The following is an 18,666-nucleotide window of genomic DNA, read 5'->3' as shown; positions in this document are numbered from 1 at the left end:
ATATGCACACATATATAAACAGATATGCACATATATGAATACAAATAATACGAAAAAACAACGACGACAACAACAACAAAAGGCCGCATCGTCGGCATTAACAACAGCTTTTAAATTTCAGTTATAAATAATGAAAAAACCAACAAACAAACAGCAAACAAGCAAAATGGTTAGCGAACATAAAAAAAAACCCACCGTCAAACTGGGGTGAAAAAACAGAGTATAAACCGCATGCAACTGAAGTGAATATTAAAATTAAATTGGGAAATGGAATATGTATCGGAATAACCACAGCATGAGTTACAATATGAATATATGTGGCGATATTTCACAGAGCTAATGCTTCAGTGCCAATTGGAAACGAGATGAAATAGTAAATTCCAGGTGAACAGCATGGCTAATATCTGATACCAGAATGGGAATATGTTCAGCGCCCCAAAATCAAGTTACATTTTCTACGACTTATTTACGGGCCAGAAAAAAGCGACGGGATTAAGAAATTGTTGTTAAAAATGCCCTCAGATCGTTAAAAGAAAGCGTTTTAAGTGAATTTAATCTAAGAGCATACTCTCATACTCATACATGTCAGCTTTGATTTTGATTACCAGGTCCACTTCCTCTACATTTTTCAACATTTTTTACTTGTTTTATTCGCAATATCCTGCCCACCAAGGCTAGGACATCCGACTGCGAAGTCGGCAGTGGAAGCGCAATGGAGGGAAATTAAATTACCAGGCCCAGCAGATTCGAACAGTCCCACTGTTACACTGTTCCACTGTTCCACTGTCCCACTGTCGGCCCTTCCACCTACCAGTTTTCCTCCTCTGCCATCAAAATATTTGTATACATTAGTGGGAGCAACAAAGAAAATATGTGGAGCAAAACGCCAAAGGACATGGCCGGCATTTTTGATTTTGTTTACATTTGGCATTTTTCATATTTCTGTCGGTTTTTTCCTTTTCGCCTTCCAGTTTCCCAGGGCAAATGACAACGAAGGAGAAAACAAAAGTGTAGCATACATTAGGGGGTCTGCAGTGCCAGGCTGCCCAAAAGGAAAACCGAACAGTGGGTGAATGTGCGGGACAAAACTAAACACTCAAAGTTACACAGGTAATTTGTTTGGTAATTTTCGAATTGAAATCGTATATATATGTATAATTGGGGGAAAGTGATTTCAATGGAGATAGTATAAATTTCCCTCTATCTTGTAAATGTTTATTGCAACGTAACCTAAGTTCTGGCAAAATAGAATGTTACAACAAAATTCCCAGGCGAATAGCAACAATCAAATTCATATTATTCCGCCAGCGAAACGACGACAAAGGCAAAAGTGTCAAGTCCATGAAAAATCTACTCGTGAAAAACAAGAAGCAAGCGAAAAGGGCGCCAAGGGAAATAGGAAAAGGATGTGCATAAGGGGAGGCCACCAGGCAGATGGTACCCTCTTAGCAAATGCAAGGACACCGATATCCTCGGGCCCTACCAAACTGTGTGTGCCCCGTGGCACCGAGAAAAACTACAGAAGCTTAGCTTCTTACTCACATTATAGTCTATCGTATCAGTAACGTATGTCGATATTAAACCATACAATTTTGAAAATAACAAAAACAAAGCGACGTTATCTTAAGTAAAAGGCTCTTTATAAATTTTATGTGATATCATGGCAGACCGGGCTTTGGTTTCCCTCAGTGTACTGAAGTGAGATGGATGGGGCCCGAGTATGTGGGGAGAAAAGACAAAATTGTAGGCAAGTCGTGAGTCGTCTAAGCGTCTGTCTGGCACAATCAAAACAAGGAGCCGTCCACCGGGCCACCGCAATTCTAATTAACTGCCAGATACACAAGGACACTCGCACATCCCAGCATCTAAGGATCTAAGTAACCAAGGATGGTAAATGGAAGGTCTGCGTTTTTATACCCGTTACTCGTAGAGTAAAAGGGTATACTAGATTCGTTGAAAAGTATGTAACAGGCAGAAGGAAGCGTTTATGACCATATAAAGTATATATATTCTTGATCAGGACCAATAGCCGAGTCGATATGACCATGTCCGTCTGTCTGTCCGTCCGTATGAACGCTGTGATCTCAGGAACTACAAAAGCTAGAAAGTTGAGATTAAGCATAAAGACTCCAGAGACATAGACGCATGTTGCCACGCCCACTCTAACGACCACAAACCGCCCAAAGCTGCTACGCCCACACTTTTGAAAAATGTTTTGATATTTTTTCTTTTTTGTATTAGTCTTGTAAATTTCTATCGATTTGCCAAATCGATTTCTGCCACGCCCACTATAACGCCTACAAAGCGCCAAAAACTGTGTTTAAGACTCTCCCTAAGACCTTCTCCCTTCTACTAGCTGAGTAACGGGTATCAGATAGTCGGGGAACTCGAGTATAGCGTTCTCTCTCGTTAATCCACAAATTAAATCGAAACCTCGAAAGCTCGAAAATGTAGAAAACAAGACACGGATGGCTACGGCACTCTATTCTGCCAACGTCCTAAGCACTCGCCTCACTAATGCGCACTAAAAGGCATTAAGAGGCCAGCTTCCTCAAGTGTCCTTCTTGTTTTTCCCGCCCAACTGGCGGTATGTACCTTCCTTGGGCTCGCAACTTTTACTCATGTACTCATCATTAATTGTAATCGCAATAACATTTGTAATTGCAAATGACATAAGTAAGAGCTACACACGGAGCGATGATAATGATAATGATAACAACGAAAGCAACAACACATCAATGGCAGTGCCAACAACTTAAGTACAACAAAATTGAATTTGAGTCACTGGTCCTAAGGCTTCTCACCTGCGATTTGCTTCGTCCTTAGATCACATCTCCTGGGTGGTTCTGCACACTCATGATGAAAATTTTTGGCTTCAGGTGCGCGCTCTGGTTCCAAGTCATCGATAAAGCTACATCGGTTTGATTGCGAAATGCGATCGCAACTAGATGTTCTCAATTTCGGATATACAGTTTATATCATAGTTTGATGCAAGTATTGGTTCGATTGGGAATTTTTAGTAGGTGTCTTGAAACCGATGCTTAAACAGTGGCTTGTAATATTGTTATATTTTTTAATTCTGCGATAATTCGGAAGCGCGCTTTGCCTTCTTTTTCAATCGAAGGAGTTCAATCAAATATCGGGTGATAAGCTTGATCTGATATCGATCACTATAGTAACGATCAAGTATGGGATGCATTTTTAAGCTCTTCTTGGGTTGTACATAGATATCAATAGTGTTGTAATTAATAATATTCAGCGTACTTTCAATAGCTTTTCTCAAATGGGTTTGTTAAGACTATTCGATTATATTGATGTATTAAGCAACAGATCGTACAGAACTATATACTTGTGTGTACTTTGAATTGTCTAAAATGTTGATATTTTTGCTTAGTTCATTATTGGTTTTCTAGTCTCAATCAAGTTGATTGCATACATGGATTTATGTTTAATCAAACATTGATATATTTAAATGGTGAATCAGTTTGATCGTTCGATCTTTTGACACTCTTAAGATATATAAATTTGAGATTAAATATGTGATTCACAGCAAAACATTAATTACTTATATGGATTATATAATGTTTGCTACTGATGTGAAGTTCAATTGATGATAAATTATGTTAAACCAAGATTCAGATGATTGTTTGATTTCAGAATCCTTAATCCCTTGGATTCCTTCTCAGATGTTTAGCACTGAATATAAATTCGACAACGATTTCCAAGATTTCCTTTCAATTCAGATGATTTTCACTTTGCAATTTCGTAAGTACATATGTTTTAACTGATATGTTAACTGCAGCAACAGGAAAAAACAAGACAAAAATATAAAAATTCAATAATTTGGATTGAATAAAAGCACTTTGAAAACACAAAACACTCGGCATAGGCACTGAAAACGCTTCCTTGGCACATCAAACACGACAAAAAAATATTCAAAACTGTTTAGAAACCACAGCAGTGTAAGTTGTACATGCTCTTCTTCTGTTGGGCGCCAATTTCTTATTTTGAGGCAACTGCCGAAGGGGAACTGAATTTTTGGCGCCCAATCGACTGGGTGGCGATGGGGCTGCTGTGGCTCTAAATGCTCCTGTCGGAATGCCAACGAACCGTTTCCAAACACTTTCGGCCGATGACTGGGAGCCGCCGCTGCTGTGCGAATGAATTTAAAGCATTTTCCTCGGCCCGACGAGCTGTGCATCGGAAAAGCCGAGTCCGGGCGGCTCGGAAAAGCTTGGCAGCTCCCACTCAAAAGCCTTTCTTTGCGGCTCACTGACCTGGTTCGCGGCCAAGAAAAACGGTGGCTTCCATGGATCCGGATGTGGGGGTGGAAAAGCCACTTGTTGACGCCAACCGGAGCTTTCCAGCCACCAATCAAAGCCCAAAGCTGATCGCCGAATGAGCTTTTACTAAATTATAAGTATATAATATGATTTAGAATTTTAAAATAACCACGTATCTAATGATATTCGAAATATCCTTTTAAACGGCTTTTTTTTAAGTAAGTAAAAGCGAAAGCACAAATAAATTAATTAAGAATTTTCGTCGGACAATATAAAGACTTTCAAGAAATTAATAAGCTGCATAGAAAAAATAAAATTCTTTAGAGACCGACAAACCCAAAAGATTTCATGCGGTTCGCCTGCCTTAAAACCTTAAAACCGAAACATTTCCCAATTAAAGGGGACAAACTTCTGTTTGTGATGCGAATTAAGTTTTTCATTAACTGAGAGTGTTCCTACTTATGTATGCAAATATGTACCTTTGCCGACGCGTGGAGCTGTCGCAGCTTCAATCCCAACTGCCCCACATCCTCAGCCGCGTGCTTATCCACATCCTCACATCCTGAGTGGCACAACTCTTTTTACTTTAGCGAGGTGAATGAATGCTTTTGAGAATGGAAAGAATGTATGTTCTGCCACCATCCGCGTTTCCACACTGAGAGAAATGTTAGAAACACAAATGAAATAATTCGAAATAATAAATTACCTGCAGTTTTTGTATTCACTATAGGTGGCCAATGGCCGTGCAACTTAGGTGCCCTCAGTCTTTGAACTACGACCACAATATCAAAAGAGAAGAGCTCTTACAAGCAGATAGTTTTTTTCAGTGCAGTTTGGACTTAGTTGCTGCTTGTTCGCAGCACGTCAATTAGCACAATCCCTGCCCCTCGTAACGCCAGCAGTCCACTCCAACTTCCACGTGCCCGCATTGGAGGATGCCCAGTTCAGTGGCGGCCGCCAGTCCCAAGTTGCATATTTCTCGGAAAGTGTGATAAATTTTCCGGCCAATGGCTTCCAACCGGCGGCATACAGTGTGTCAAATAAGTGTATATCCATTGCTTTATTCTCTTGCTTTATACATACATTTGGTTTGCCGCTGTGTGTGTTTGAGTGAGTGTGTTTGGTTAGGTGAGTTGTTAAGTAAGTTGTGCAAAATTTAATTAAAGCTATGTTAACCCTAGGTTGTATACATAGGCGCAAATTATTCCAATACACATATACTACATATGTGTACGCATATATATATCATGTTTTCATACATATAGTTAACTATGTGTGTGAAGTGCGTTTCAGAACTATAAGAATACTGTGCAGTTTAGGTAAAGCCATATATTCTGTAATTTTGCTGATGTTTCTTGGGAATTAAAAACGCCAGCTAGCGACTTAACTTATAAAACAAATATACAAATAGTTTTTGGGAGCTTTAATCTTAAAAATGAAATTGCATTAAGCTACTTTAGTTACGTGTAAGTTCAAGAATAATTTCAACAACTTAAATAGAGTTGCGCTCGCACATTAGCGAATAGCCAAATCGATTAAGTAAAGTTTAACATCACATTTCGAGACATGACCACAATTTTTTTCTTATAGCTATGACACGCACTTTATAAACAAGGGGGGAACGTTTGGTAAATATGGAAAAATAAATATACTTTAACTGAAAGTTATCTGATCCCGACTATAATCGAATAAACATACTGAGCTAACATTAACAAATTAAATTATTGTCTTGTCTGAATCTGGCAAAAATGCCAAATCCCGGTTTACTTAAGGAAACTGAAAACAAATTTTTGACCTATGGCCTTAGAGTTAAGTATCTTTTAAAAAGTATTGAGATATTGCAGAAGGATTTTAAGGTCATAAGCTAAGATACAAAACCGTTCCACCCTGAAGTTAAACACTTAAGTTCGCTCTTTTTTTACGAAGGGGATACTAACTATCGAATACTTTGGATCAATACCTGGGCGGCAATTGGATTGCGAATCGCTCAGGATCAGAACATGCCATCCGATCGGGCGACGGGTATGAGCACGATGAGGAAGATGACGAAGTTTCGCATGACCAGACGCCAGTCGCTGGGCACCGCATACGGCAGCAGGATTTGGGTGAGGCGATGTACTTCGTGCGAGGCGCACACAAAGATGAACGATGTAATGATCATGTTGAGCGTGGGGAAACCGGGCAACAGCACCAGAACTCCATGCCGATCGGCGGCCAGCCAAATGTGATACTGGCAGACGAACAGCTCCAGCGAGATGCGGCCAAACCAGGCGAAGAATGCCGAGTATCGAGTACGTAGGATACCCGAGATGTTCCTGAGGACCACATAGCCAACAATCGGGATGAACAGGATATACGAATGGATTTCCTCACAGTTCTGAACGTTGCGGCAAAGGAACGTAAACGAAGTGTACACCCCGACGCCCAGCAGTGCCAGCAAAGTGACTGATATTGATGTCCTCCGTGAAAACAGATTCCCATGGTTGTTGTCATCGAATACATTGTACTTTTGGGCAATGTGAAAGCAGGCGGCATATATCATGCCAAAGGCCACCGTATACCGGTCCAGTTTCCACTGATGCCACCACTCGTGCAGGTCATCGTCAGTGGTCACAAACAGCGCCTTCCACGGTCGCGTCACGAAGATCCGTTCGAAGAATACCTCCGACATGAAGAGCACTGTGATGCCGCCCAGGCAACCAATGCACTTGCACACCAAATAGAGATAGTGCAGCGGATTAGTGTCCACAGAGGCCGACGAAATTCGTGGCGGCAGTGCCAGCACAAAGTAGACGATGCACAGCCAGAAGGATAGTAGTGGCACAAAATAGTAGAACTGATACGGCCGGTTCATGCAGAAACACAGCAGTACACTGAGAAAGTTTGCCCGGAACATGGCCTGGAAAAAGCGCACGAATAGGGAGCCACTGCCACCCGTCTGCCACATGTGCGTGAAGTGCGTGTATCCGGTAAGGAAGAAGTATCCTGAGATCAACAGCTTGATGTGCATGTGAATGGGCAGCACTCGCTGTGCTCCGGTCATGTAATATATAAGCACCACCAGCAATATCCAGCCACGCAGTTCATCCGTTTGATCGCGATTGAGCACCTTAGTGAACCGCGAATCCTCCGTAAAAAACAGTCCGAGGGCAAAGACATAGCCCACTGGTATCCAAAAGCTAAACTCAGAGTAGTATTTGTTCTCCTTCATAAAGAAGTTTGTGCGATCGCAGAGGTAGAAATAGGCCAAAATTAGGCCCAGCAATGATAGCGCCACCATGGGAGTGCCATAGTCGGTTATCAGAGCGGATAAGGCATTACTCGGTGATCCTCCACCTGCTCTTCCGCCTTCGTGGGATTGCTGCTGCTGCTGCAAAGGCACATACAAAGTCTGGCCCCGCAGATGAAGCAACCATCTGCGCAGACACATGCCACACACAAGCGTCATGCAGACGCCAAAAAAGGCGTATGCCACTATTTGCAGCGTGGTGTATGGCTCAGAGCTGCTGCAGCAGGTGCCATCATTGTAGTTCATGTAGTCATTGCAGTACATGTTCCACAGCAGCTGAACCTCCAGTCGCTGGCCATGGGCGCACAGTTGATAACCATCGACGGCGTTGTCCAGCAAACCATTGGCTATGTGCCAGGCGGATTCCCAAACACTGGCCTCCGTGTAGCGGAAAACACCCCTGGCCACATGGTTTAAACGATCGATGTGCTCGTTCTGGAGCAGCTTCCAGTGCGGAGGAAGTTTCTCTTCGTCCACGCGGTCTGCCAACTTCCACAGAACACGCGACGTTTGCGCCACCAGGCGATGAAACGGAGCCACCAGCAACGTGAGATTAGCGGCATATTGCCGCAGCACATCGTCTGTGGTGTTTCCGGCGAGCAAACCAGTATAGGTGAAGCCCACAACGTACACGGAGGACAGCTGCTTCTCGGCTTCCAATCGGTACAGTTGCTCCACAAGCAACGGACTCACCTCCTCTGCCCGAATGTACTGGGCCAGCATATGCAGCTTCTTGTCCTCAAAACGGGCTGAGCCATCAGTCACAGAGGCGTTATTGTCCTCCTCGTCGGCCACCTCATCCGCGGCCAATGGCAGTCGCAGTTGCTCCACAAATCGTTTGTAGAGCAGCCGGATACTATCGTCGCCAATGAACACAAAGTTGTTCTTGTTGTCGAAGAAGGCAAGGTAACGCAAACAGCGCCTTGTGTCACTGTAAATAACGAGAATTTGGGTTTGGGTGAGTCATTAATGGGAGCTTATCTTGCGGGGAATGTGCGTTGATTACTCACGTGAGGGAGTACTTGTGCACCATGCAACCGTACGGCTGCCACTCGTTGTCGCCCTTGAATCGGCCCTTGGACAGCAGCCACTGGCAGGAGTCACTTCCTGCGGGAAAACAAAACAAAAATCAATATCAATAATAAGCTTAGATTGTTAGCCAACATCCCCAGTATAAACTTTACATGGGATTGGAAGGAACAAGAACTGCAAAATAGTGGGACAGATCTTAAAGCTCTACATGATTACCTTTATTAAAATAATCAAGAGTTCCTTTAAAGCTTTTCTTTTCTAATTTAAATGTACCAAAATGAACAAGATTGTAAGCTATATACATATATGTCTTGTCGAGACCTTAAGGAGAATGAGCAGATGCCTATTGGAATATGTTTGTGTGCTTAAAATGGGTATGATTTTTGAGCCCATATACATTATAAGTGTCCTAGTATATAGATCTTTAAAGATCTTGTTACCGTAAACTCACCGTAATTCCAGTTAAGCAGGCCGTGATAGACGATGAAGCCGAGGACCAGAAGCAGAGCCACCTTCTTGGCATTGGCGGCGTTTAGTTGCTCCATAAATATATCCGCTCTGGTGGGCATACGATGTCCTCCGGCGGCGCCTCCAATGCAAATGCCGCCTAGTTCGGGACTTGGGGATCCATTTGTTGACGTCCCAGAGGTTCCGGGTGTACATGCTCCTACGCCTCCTCCATTTCCGCCACTTCCAAGACTTCCACCATTTCCACCGCGCAGTTCGCGTAGCTCCATAATTTATGAGCTGTCTGCCGCCGCTTCTCCTCCTCCTCCACACGGTCTTTGTCGGAAAGTGTGGCCTATATTGTAGATAATTTGGCCTATTGCATGGGCATGGTTTAACCCAGTTTCGCTTGTTCCTTGGACAGCGACTCCTCCTTTTGCCTGCTGTTTCGCTTTTGCTTTGCTTTTATTTTACTTTACTTTAGCTTTTGCTTCGCCGGCCGATAGGCAACCGCGTCTATCGCCCGCCACCCCCGCCGCAAGAATATCGATACCACACAGCTGATGTTTGAATTGGCGGCGAATGGCTAAGAAATATAAATAATTAAACATTTTATAAATAAAGTCTAAGCATCAAATCATAGCGTGCAATGAACAAGTTGGTTTATTATCCACACACATTTTCAAAAATTCCTGACACGGAAGCGTATCGATTCGCACCGGCTAGCTATCGATTTTCGATATTCACTTGAAGACAAGACGCACATTAATTGAATTCGTTTTCGGAACAATTTTGACAAAACTACGAAATTCCGGGCGAGCACCATGATAACTGAGAAGGAGCACCCGCTGGACAATTGCCAGTTGTTTGTTCAGCTGAGGAAATTCTTTCACGACTACGCCCAGAACGCCAAGAGCCTGAAAAACATAATTTACTGGAGTGGTAAGTGGAGGGCCAGAAGTAAGTGCCAAAATATGTACTTTATTTGTTCTCAGGAAACGAAGAGCACATTAAGAAGATCTGCGACGAAGTGATGGGCCTACTATTGGAGCACGAGCTTATCCTCCAGGTGCCACATGCCAAGCACTCCGATCAGGTTGCCCTACCAAATGGTCCAGCTGCCATGAACCACTTGCGTGGACTACTGGTGTATCTGGTGCTGAATACCGCCAACGAACAGTTCTTGGGCGAATACCAGTGGAGCGCCCATGTCATCCATTTGTGCCACCAGCTGCCAGCTATCCCACAGTTCATGACCATTGCGATAGCCCTTACTTGCGGTCTCCAGCAGCCGCTGGAGGAGTTCCTTGCCTGTGGACCCCGCTGGCTGACCTTCCAGTATTTTGAGACATTCAATGAGGTTCTGGCGCACATTCATTCGGATTGCTTGGATGCGCTGCCACTATTCATTTCCGCCTTGAAGGCAGCCGGTCGCGCAATTATCAATCACAATTTGCCTGAAGAAAATAAGCGACTGCTACGTCAAATGGCCAGCATGCTGCAGCGTCATCTCTTGGATTCTGACGGGCGTCTTAAAACGCTGCCGCGTGCAGCCAATCGCAGGATTTACCTGGCCAAGGTTATGGAGCAACTGCTGGAAGTTCTTATGGATACCCTTAATGATCCCCAGAAGCGCGAGAAGCCGAAGTGCTTTGCCATCTACAGCCAGATGAGCGTGGACATTAGTGCCAGCTACTCAAACGATCCCATAACTGATCTGCGACTCTTCGCCCTAATACTGCTAGACGCTCTGCAGCGTATTTTTCAGCTTATCAGCGTCGACACATTTATGCACTGGCTTGAGATACCATCACAGCGTTTGTTGTATAGCTACCAGGAGCTAATCTGCAGCCAGACCGCAGAATTGCTAAAACTTGTCCAATCGGATGAGGAGCTCAGGCAGCATTCCGTCTGCACGCAAATGAAAAGCTTTGCGGAGGCAGCAAAAACATTGGAGCAACGCATTGCAGAGCTAACAATCGGCGAGTTGTTGGCCTTTCTCGATGGCGATCTGGGCGATCAGGTCACCAATGAGCAGGCGCTCGCTGGTCTGGACAATCTTTTTAGCCGCTTCATAGCCTTTGGCAACGATGAGTGCCTGGAAACTATGGCAAATCATTTAAATTTGCTCACCAAGAAGCATGCCCAGATGATACTCAGTTACTTGGGTCAGGTGGTGCTGTCGAAAATGGTGGCCGAGGACGAGGGCATATCCGTTACGGAAATAAAGCAGGAGGACGACGAAATGAACGAAGAGGAGGAGACCACGTCCAACGAAGGGGACGAAGAGGAAGGTCTGCTAAACATGGTACTGCGTCCCCTATTTATGCAATTAAATGTTACGGATAAGATCGAAATACTACTATTGCGCGATGAGCAAAACATTACCCAAGGTTTTAACTTTGAGGCACCCGATCACCAGGAGCGTCGCATACGCTTCTTTAATCGTTTAGATATGAACAAGAGCTTCCCGATAGACGAATTTCTTGGACTTTGCTATGAGAACGCAAAACAGACTTGGGTGGATTTTTCCCGCCTGGCCGTAACGCATACTCGCTTCACGCAACTGTTCTGGCGCTTGGCTGCTCAGTTTTGCCCCAAGCTTGCAGCCTTTCATATTTCCGCTTGTGCCGAGGAGTTCCTGCTGGACGAGCAACTGCTGCAAAAGCCGAATGCCTTGCGGTTCCTAATCTACTTATATGGCCACCGACAGATCCTCAACGGCTTGTACTTCTCATCGCGGCAAATGTGCGTTTGCTTGAAAGACGGACCCTGTCCCTACGGAGAGGAGCAGCTCAAGCAGACGCAAAATAGGTTCCTAGAGGCCTGTGCCAACGGTTTGGCTAAGTTTAGAAAGTCCATGGATTTCCCCAGCCTGCAGTTAATCTTTCGACTGCTCCTGCAGATTACTGTGAGCGAGAAGCAGCTGAACTTGCAAGGCAACCGACAATTAACTTTACTCCAAAAGGAGCACCCGAAATCGGAGGCCGGAGACGATGCAGACGATGTCAAGATGGCCAAGCATTACATATTTATGCATACATGTTTGCCAGAGTGGCGTATGAAACACTGGCCGCTAATCTCGCAGGTTATGAAGACCATTGATGCCTTACGCTGGAACTTGGCCACCTTTGAAGAGGCCCGCGTAAATACCTTAGAATTGGCTGTGCGGTATTGGGGCCACGGTCTGTCCCATCTGACATTCCTAGGCGAGGGTAGGCGTTCTGGTAGATATACATCCAAGTCGTAGCCTACTAATTATTGCTCTTTTACAGAATTTCGCCAGAGAGTCTTGAATCTAGTGAGGAAATTGACGCACAAGGACTTTTGGATCGTCCACCTTACTGAAGATAGCTTCAGTAACAACCGCTGCTTTCTCAGATTGCTGACTCAGTCCACTGCATCGGAGGCTACTTTACTCTTTTCCCAGGTCCTGACTAACCGCACCGATTACGCTCTTGTGGGCGAACTAAGCGATGCGGTGGTGAAGGTGAACAGCGACTCCGCTTTCAGGGCCTTCAAATTCCTTTTTCGACAATATTTGATCGCCTTCCGGAAACACACCAGAATTAATAAGACGTTCAGGAATCGCCGTCATTGGGATCATTTGATGACCGTTGCGTCCAAAGCTCCATTCTGCATTCGCAGCGAGATTATGGAGGAAGCTAGTCAAGCGTTCGCAGTGCGATTCAACACAGATCTCCAGGAACAGCAGGGAGCCAAGTGTTTGGACGATATGGAGATGCCCTAAAGTAGTCATATTCTTAAGCCAAGTCGAAACGACGTCGCTTGTTTAACATGTAAAAGAATTTTGTGGAAGAATTGAATGTATAATCTTACATTCTTGATTCTTGAACACCGTAATAATTTGTTATCAAATCATTTTAGAACTTTGTATGTCCTTAAAAAGGGCGACTTTATGTACATAACATATGTAATAACACAACGAAAATTTGTTGTCCATTGAATAAATGCTTTGGCAGCAAAGCGAAATTCCTTAGATTACATTTTTTATAGTTTTGCATGTTATATTTTCGACCGAATAGAGCCAAAGCCTTTGATATAATATACATCTATCGATTTCAAGCTCAAGTGGCGCATGCGAATCGCATTATTTTAAAAACTTTTGTTGGATAAGGCTTAAATTAGTATAGGTTTTGGTGTATTAAGTTCAGAATTACGGATGTGATATGGAATAAAGGTTGCTGAATTTAAGATGTATTAAAGGACACGTGTGGTTCAAATTTTTATTAATAACATTATGAAATTACTTAAATAAAAAAATAAAAATTATATGACATAAAACATATTCATAAAAACAATATTTTTATAAGGTATTTTAACGACCGATGTTTTGAAAATATCGATACGTCACTAAGCGTTGCTCTTAAAGGAAAAAATCGAAAAATATCGATAGCCGATGCATCGGTGTTTTTTGACATCACTAGCTGGCAGAATATCTGGCTTTTTTTGCATTTTGCGTTTTCAACTGAAGTTTGCGAATAAACCGAAGCGTGGAAAACCACAGAACTCAAACAAATCGACAGAAAAGCATCTGCAAGTCGGTGAAGAAATTGCACGTTGATCGTTGTTTTTTTTTCTCGACATTTTCTGGTAAAAGCCCGTGCGTGCGTGTGAGTCTCTCTCGCTCTTCCTTTTTTTTTTAGTCTATGCGTGTGTGTCGCATAAATTTACCGATATTTCGCCTGTGAGAGCGAAAAAAGAGGCGAGTAAAGTAAAACGAAACAGGCAGAAAAACAGCAGCAGTTTTGTTGAAATATTGGTATAAAAACGCAAACGTAAGCAAAAAAAATTAAATCCCTCGTTTATTGTACTTGTGTGTGCCTGTGTCTTATATTTCTGCGTGCGTGTGAATTCTAATACAATTTCGTGTGAATTTTCTTGACAGCAAACAGGAACAACAAATAGCTAGGCAAAAACAGGACGCACAAAAACTAAAATCAAAGCGAAGAGAGGCGCTAAGCGGAGAGAGTGAAATTCCCAACAACAACAACGACAAGAACAACACCAGAAGTAGCAGCAGCAGCAACAACAAAAATGATCAAATCCACAATGAGCGATGCAGAACTCTTTGAACCTCCGATGACCATTACCCCAGAGCATGAGTTGCGTTTTGTGGGTAAGTTTATGCACATTATTTTAACGTTTTTGCGGGAAGGTCGCTGCATATCGACCAAAAAAGCCAATTCACCTCCAATTTGTTGCAAAGAGCAAACTGCAAAGTTCCCCTGTTCTCTCTCTCTCACTCACACATTTCATCTCCCTCTCTCAATGCTTTCTATACCCATCTCTTTCGCTTCGCTTATCAATAATTTCCGTTGTTTTTGTTGTTCTTGTACATGCGATTTTTGGACACCTTTTATTGTTCTTTTCGGGGTCTACGTTTTTCACTACTCTGCTTCTTTCCGGTTTTTTTTCTTTAGCTCTTAAATGTATTATATTTTTTGATGCCGGCAGCTGGCGTCGCTCTCTTTCTCACTTGCACTCGCCATCTCTCTCACTCTTGCTTGCTCGATTCGCGTTTTTGGCTAACAATATATTTTTATACACAAAAACTTGTCATGGGCCATTTTAATTTTTTCTTGTCTTTCGCTCCTTGAATTTTGGCCAAAAAGCAACAGCAGCAGTGGCAAAAACAATGCAATGTGACAGGGAAAGAGCTCGCACAGTGGGTGCGACAAGTGGCAAAGTCATCACTCCTGTTGCCAAGCTGCATTTTCCAGTACATAAACATTTAATTTTTCTGCGAAGTATGCTCTTGGTTTATCAAAGTCTCAATTGCAGAATGCAATGTTTACTTAAGTGACCAATCATGTTGATTGTGGTCAAAAACAATGCACAAGTATTACTTTCATTTGTATTTTGTCAACCATTTCGTTCTATCCTTTCAAAATATATAATTGTAAACGTTTAGTTAACTAGTCAAGTATATTGCTTTTGCTTCCATTGTGCGCAAATATTTTAATACTTGTATGTGTGTGAGCGAGCCTTAGCCCCATTCTGTTGCAACCCCCTTTGCCCACGTTTCGCGTTAGACCGCGAAGGGTGTGGGTGGCGAGGGGTGGAAAACACATGCATGACGCGACTTTGTCTAATGAAATTTCCTTGACACACACTTACACCAAAGGAAAACACGCACACGCAATGTAAAAAAAAAAAAAAAAAAAAAAAAAAAAAAAAATCCTTAAAGTATTTTGTTTGTTTTTGCCTTTTTCCTGGTTTGTTTTGCTTTTTCCCCCAATGTCCGCAAAAAATGTTGGACAAAACGATTTGGGAAAGTTAAAAAGACCTTGCGTTCGATTTCTAATTGATCCGAAACATTCTGATTAATACTAGCCTTTTAAAATGATGCCATTTTTAATTATGCCATTAAATTATAAGTAATTCACCATATGAGTTTGTAAAGTATACACTTCAGAACTCCAAAATAAGTTACGCATTTTGGTAGTGAATCCAACTTCAATATGAAGGGTACTCAAAGTACGACTACCCGATATTCATTTTACTATTCGGCATTTGTGCCCATTTTCGATTTTGTTTTGCTTTTAATTCAATTAATTTGAACTTGCTTCGGCCAATGACGCAATGAGCGTGACGTGACACAAAAATCAGGGAGAGTGGGAAAAATCAGGAAGGTAGCAATGTGGGAAAAGTAGGGAAAGTGCGACTGTTGGGTGGGGCTATCGCCAATAGAGTGTGACTAATCGGGTGCATTCAATAAAAAGGGCCATAAGGTCTGCAGCAAATTCCTGAAAGTGCGATAATGCCTGTTTTATTTGAAGATCATTTCAAACCAGGATATCATAGGGAAAACAGAAAATAATAAAAAACATTAGCTCAAATAAAAATGTAAGCTATATATTTATCATAAAATAAGTATTTTTCTCAAGTTTTTTGATGTATCGTTATCCTATCTCCTGACTTCAACGGCTTGCTTTTGTTATTCTTCCTTTACAGGTCCCTTCAACCGACCCGTTGTCACAATCATGACTCTGCGCAGCAACCAGGGTCTGCCTCTGGTCTTCAAGATCAAGACAACCGCCCCGAAGCGCTACTGCGTGCGTCCAAACATCGGCAAGATCATGCCCTTTCGATCGACCCAGGTGGAGAGTGAGTATTTCTCAAATGAAATCCTTATAATATCGATACTATTCGTGTTACTTACGTCCCCGTCCGCATGTAAATAGTCTGCCTCCAGCCATTCATCTACGATCAGCAGGAGAAGAACAAGCACAAGTTCATGGTGCAGAGCGTCATTGCGCCCTACGATGCTGATCTAACCGATTTAAATAAATTGGTAAGTTTTTTTTCTTACTAGAATAAGCCTTTTCTGATCAACGTGTCTACTTTTGCTTCCGCAGTGGAAGGAACTGGAGCCCGAGCAGCTGATGGACGCCAAACTGAAGTGCGTTTTCGAGATGCCCCGCGCTGAGGCAAATGCTGAGAACACCAGCGGTAGTGGCACCATTGCCGGTGGAACCGGAGTTGCCGGTGGCGGAAGCGCGGGGGCCAATACTAGCTCAGCCAGCGGCGAAGCGCTCGAGAGCAAGCCGAAGCTGGAGAGCTTTGTGGATAAGGTAAGTTAAGCCGAACAGGCACCTCGATCGATCATAATCATTAATAACGACAAAATATTACCCAACCTTAGCCATCCAATTTGCCCGATGTGTCAAAGAATTTGGAGGCAATGGCCGGAGAGATTAAGGAGCTGCGTGAAATCAACATCGAACTACGAAAAGAGAATCTTCACTTGAAGGTAAGCTAAAAGAAATACATGAAGATTTATAATTAATGCTATGAACTCTTTTTTTAAATGTATTTTAATGTCTTACCGTTTTCCAGGATCAAGTCACACGTTACCGGAGCTCGCCGGCCGTCAAACAGGTGAATGAGCCCTATGCCCCAGTCCTGGCTGAGAAGCAGATTCCGGTCTTTTACATTGCAATTGCCATTGCTGCGGCCATTGTTAGCCTCCTGCTGGGTAAATTCTTTCTCTGAATGCCATAAACGAACGCCAGCAACATGCTACATGCTACGTGCAGCAACAGTAACAGCAAGAACAGCGGCAACACCATCATACAGCAACAGCAAAAGCAGCAGCAACTAACAACAGCAACTACAACGAAAGAACAACAGCAGCAGCAGGAGCATTAAGATCCATAATCGGCAAAAGAAGCAATCCACAGAGACGAATGTTAAGCTGACTAAACCGGGGACCGTATATATACGGATATGATAAAAATCAAAAATAATCATTGTTTGTTAGTGAAGCAAATATCGCTCAGAGTAATGATTATGATGTGAGAGTTGCTATTTAACTCCAAAATATTACTCAAAGTCAGATTGCAGTTATATTGATACGAATTTTGACATGATTTAAATGTAAAGCATCCGCAACATTTTTAAGCTGTATTTACAAGAATTCGCTGGGAATGATCGCAACCGGACTTTGAGTAATACGAATATACGAATCTCTCACAAAATAATCAATACTTAAAAATAGGAATGATAACGAATGATTACTTTTGGTCCCTGAGCTAATAAAAAAAAAACAGCAGAGAAAGGGAAAAATAGGAGAGACGTAAGAATCGTATTTTCGCAAAGAGGAAAATCTCTCAAGAAATATTTAAAATCCGCTAAGATCCCATACGTATAATAATAATTGCTCAGATTTTCGATTGCATTTTTTCGCTATTATTAATTAAGAATTTTAGTTTAAAATGCTTCTTTTATTCGTTTTTGATGCATTTTCAACCCGGAAAAGTAAAGTATTTCAAAGAATAACCAAAATTATCATTAATCATACCTTCTCGACGAATCTAAATGGAAAACCAAATTGTTACTTGAGTGCGAGAATAAACTTTAGTTTTTTAAATTTCTTTTTTATTTGCTTTATTTTTTTTGCAACCACCACATAGACCTAGATGTCAAATTTAAATCGAAAACAGAAAAGCATTTGTCAAGAAAAGAACCTTTAGCAAAATTCAAGCAAAAATTGAAAAAAAAACACTTGTATGGGAAACCAATCAATGAAAAGCTTCAAGAAATAAAAGAAAAACAAAATGCTCTGCAAGGCCGACGCTCTCTAAAAGAAAAGTTGCTTCACCTCACCCCTCGTTCTATCTCTATTTCTCATTGTCCGTTTGTCCCTCTCTAAACGAGATCTATATATACTTATTTATATAGAATCATTATTGTTTTGGTTGGCATTTGCATTTACTTAGTTTCGTTTTAGTCATTTCAGTGGTAACACTACTACACCCACACACACAAACACACACACACCACCCAATGAACGCTATATATATATATTATATGAATATACTGAATTTCTATAAGCAAACCTTTATGTAATTTTTGTTGTTTGCCAAGGTCGAATTGAACGATTTCCAGCCTAATGGCACCGAAATTGAGAAAATCCATTAACTGTATCCGACACGCCGATATATACGATCTAATAAGTGCAAAGAAAATCAATCATTTTTAAACGTTTACTAGAAGCTAAACAAACGCGTGTTGTTCATGGTTTACACTGCACCCGTGGATCCATAGATATAGTTCCGGCACACCCACTCACTTGGTTCCTTCCGTAGC

General features: G+C 42.3%; 4 protein-coding genes across 11 annotated transcripts in view; 2 read left to right on the top strand and 2 right to left on the bottom strand.

Annotated features, from left to right (window-relative positions):
- The window catches only part of LOC120457251, a 37,112-nt gene extending 31,934 nt beyond the window's left edge, over window positions 1-5,178 (bottom strand). For 4 of the 8 annotated variants that reach the window (XM_044006638.1, XM_039644648.1, XM_039644649.1 and 1 more), the window contains exon 1: window positions 2,805-3,520. The gene's annotated coding sequence lies outside the window, so the exon portion shown is untranslated. Of the gene's footprint in view, window positions 1-2,804; window positions 3,797-4,110; window positions 4,132-4,277; window positions 4,410-4,762; window positions 4,939-4,989 lie in introns of those variants that run through there. The other 4 variants (XM_039644644.2, XM_039644646.2, XM_039644645.1 and 1 more) reach the window with 3 other exon arrangements.
- Window positions 5,179-5,324: 146 nt separating this feature from the next.
- Window positions 5,325-9,556, bottom strand: LOC120457255 (N-acetylneuraminate 9-O-acetyltransferase). Its single transcript, XM_039644653.2, has 3 exons — window positions 9,056-9,556; window positions 8,583-8,679; window positions 5,325-8,503 (listed from the first exon to the last, which is right to left on the bottom strand). Exons 1-3 carry the CDS (start codon window positions 9,339-9,341, stop codon window positions 6,277-6,279), a joined length of 2,610 nt encoding a protein of 869 aa, XP_039500587.1. The 5' UTR covers window positions 9,342-9,556; the 3' UTR covers window positions 5,325-6,276.
- A 175-nt stretch (window positions 9,557-9,731) lies between these two features.
- LOC120457253 lies at window positions 9,732-13,051 on the top strand. Its single transcript, XM_039644652.1, has 3 exons — window positions 9,732-9,993; window positions 10,047-12,266; window positions 12,327-13,051. Exons 1-3 carry the CDS (start codon window positions 9,876-9,878, stop codon window positions 12,800-12,802), a joined length of 2,814 nt encoding a protein of 937 aa, XP_039500586.1. The 5' UTR covers window positions 9,732-9,875; the 3' UTR covers window positions 12,803-13,051.
- A 430-nt stretch (window positions 13,052-13,481) lies between these two features.
- Window positions 13,482-17,951, top strand: LOC120455571 (vesicle-associated membrane protein-associated protein B/C). Its single transcript, XM_039641938.2, has 7 exons — window positions 13,482-13,850; window positions 13,961-14,191; window positions 16,030-16,182; window positions 16,260-16,369; window positions 16,434-16,649; window positions 16,721-16,828; window positions 16,915-17,951. Exons 2-7 carry the CDS (start codon window positions 14,110-14,112, stop codon window positions 17,068-17,070), a joined length of 825 nt encoding a protein of 274 aa, XP_039497872.1. The 5' UTR covers window positions 13,482-13,850; window positions 13,961-14,109; the 3' UTR covers window positions 17,071-17,951.
- Window positions 17,952-18,666: the final 715 nt, after the last annotated feature.

Source organism: Drosophila santomea, chromosome X, assembly GCF_016746245.2.
Source record: "Drosophila santomea strain STO CAGO 1482 chromosome X, Prin_Dsan_1.1, whole genome shotgun sequence".
NCBI lineage: Eukaryota > Metazoa > Arthropoda > Insecta > Diptera > Drosophilidae > Drosophila > Drosophila santomea.
The sequence above is the reverse complement of the archived record's forward strand: the minus strand, read 5'-3'. Positions and strand labels throughout refer to the sequence as shown.

Excerpts from the sequence above, each read along its gene's own strand:
- LOC120457255 (XM_039644653.2), bottom strand. The coding sequence starts at position 9,341 with ATGGAGCTACGCGAACTGCGCGGTGGAAATGGTGGAAGTCTTGGAAGT. Across the intron at positions 8,680-9,055 it reads CCTGCTTAACTGGAATTACG|GAAGTGACTCCTGCCAGTGG; the intron begins GTGAGTTTACGG and ends GTTTTCCCGCAG. Across the intron at positions 8,504-8,582 it reads GTGCACAAGTACTCCCTCAC|TGACACAAGGCGCTGTTTGC; the intron begins GTGAGTAATCAA and ends CGTTATTTACAG.
- LOC120457253 (XM_039644652.1), top strand. The coding sequence starts at position 9,876 with ATGATAACTGAGAAGGAGCACCCGCTGGACAATTGCCAGTTGTTTGTT. Across the intron at positions 9,994-10,046 it reads AAACATAATTTACTGGAGTG|GAAACGAAGAGCACATTAAG; the intron begins GTAAGTGGAGGG and ends ATTTGTTCTCAG. Across the intron at positions 12,267-12,326 it reads TCTGACATTCCTAGGCGAGG|AATTTCGCCAGAGAGTCTTG; the intron begins GTAGGCGTTCTG and ends GCTCTTTTACAG.
- LOC120455571 (XM_039641938.2), top strand. The coding sequence starts at position 14,110 with ATGATCAAATCCACAATGAGCGATGCAGAACTCTTTGAACCTCCGATG. Across the intron at positions 16,183-16,259 it reads TCGATCGACCCAGGTGGAGA|TCTGCCTCCAGCCATTCATC; the intron begins GTGAGTATTTCT and ends GCATGTAAATAG. Across the intron at positions 16,650-16,720 it reads TGGAGAGCTTTGTGGATAAG|CCATCCAATTTGCCCGATGT; the intron begins GTAAGTTAAGCC and ends ACCCAACCTTAG.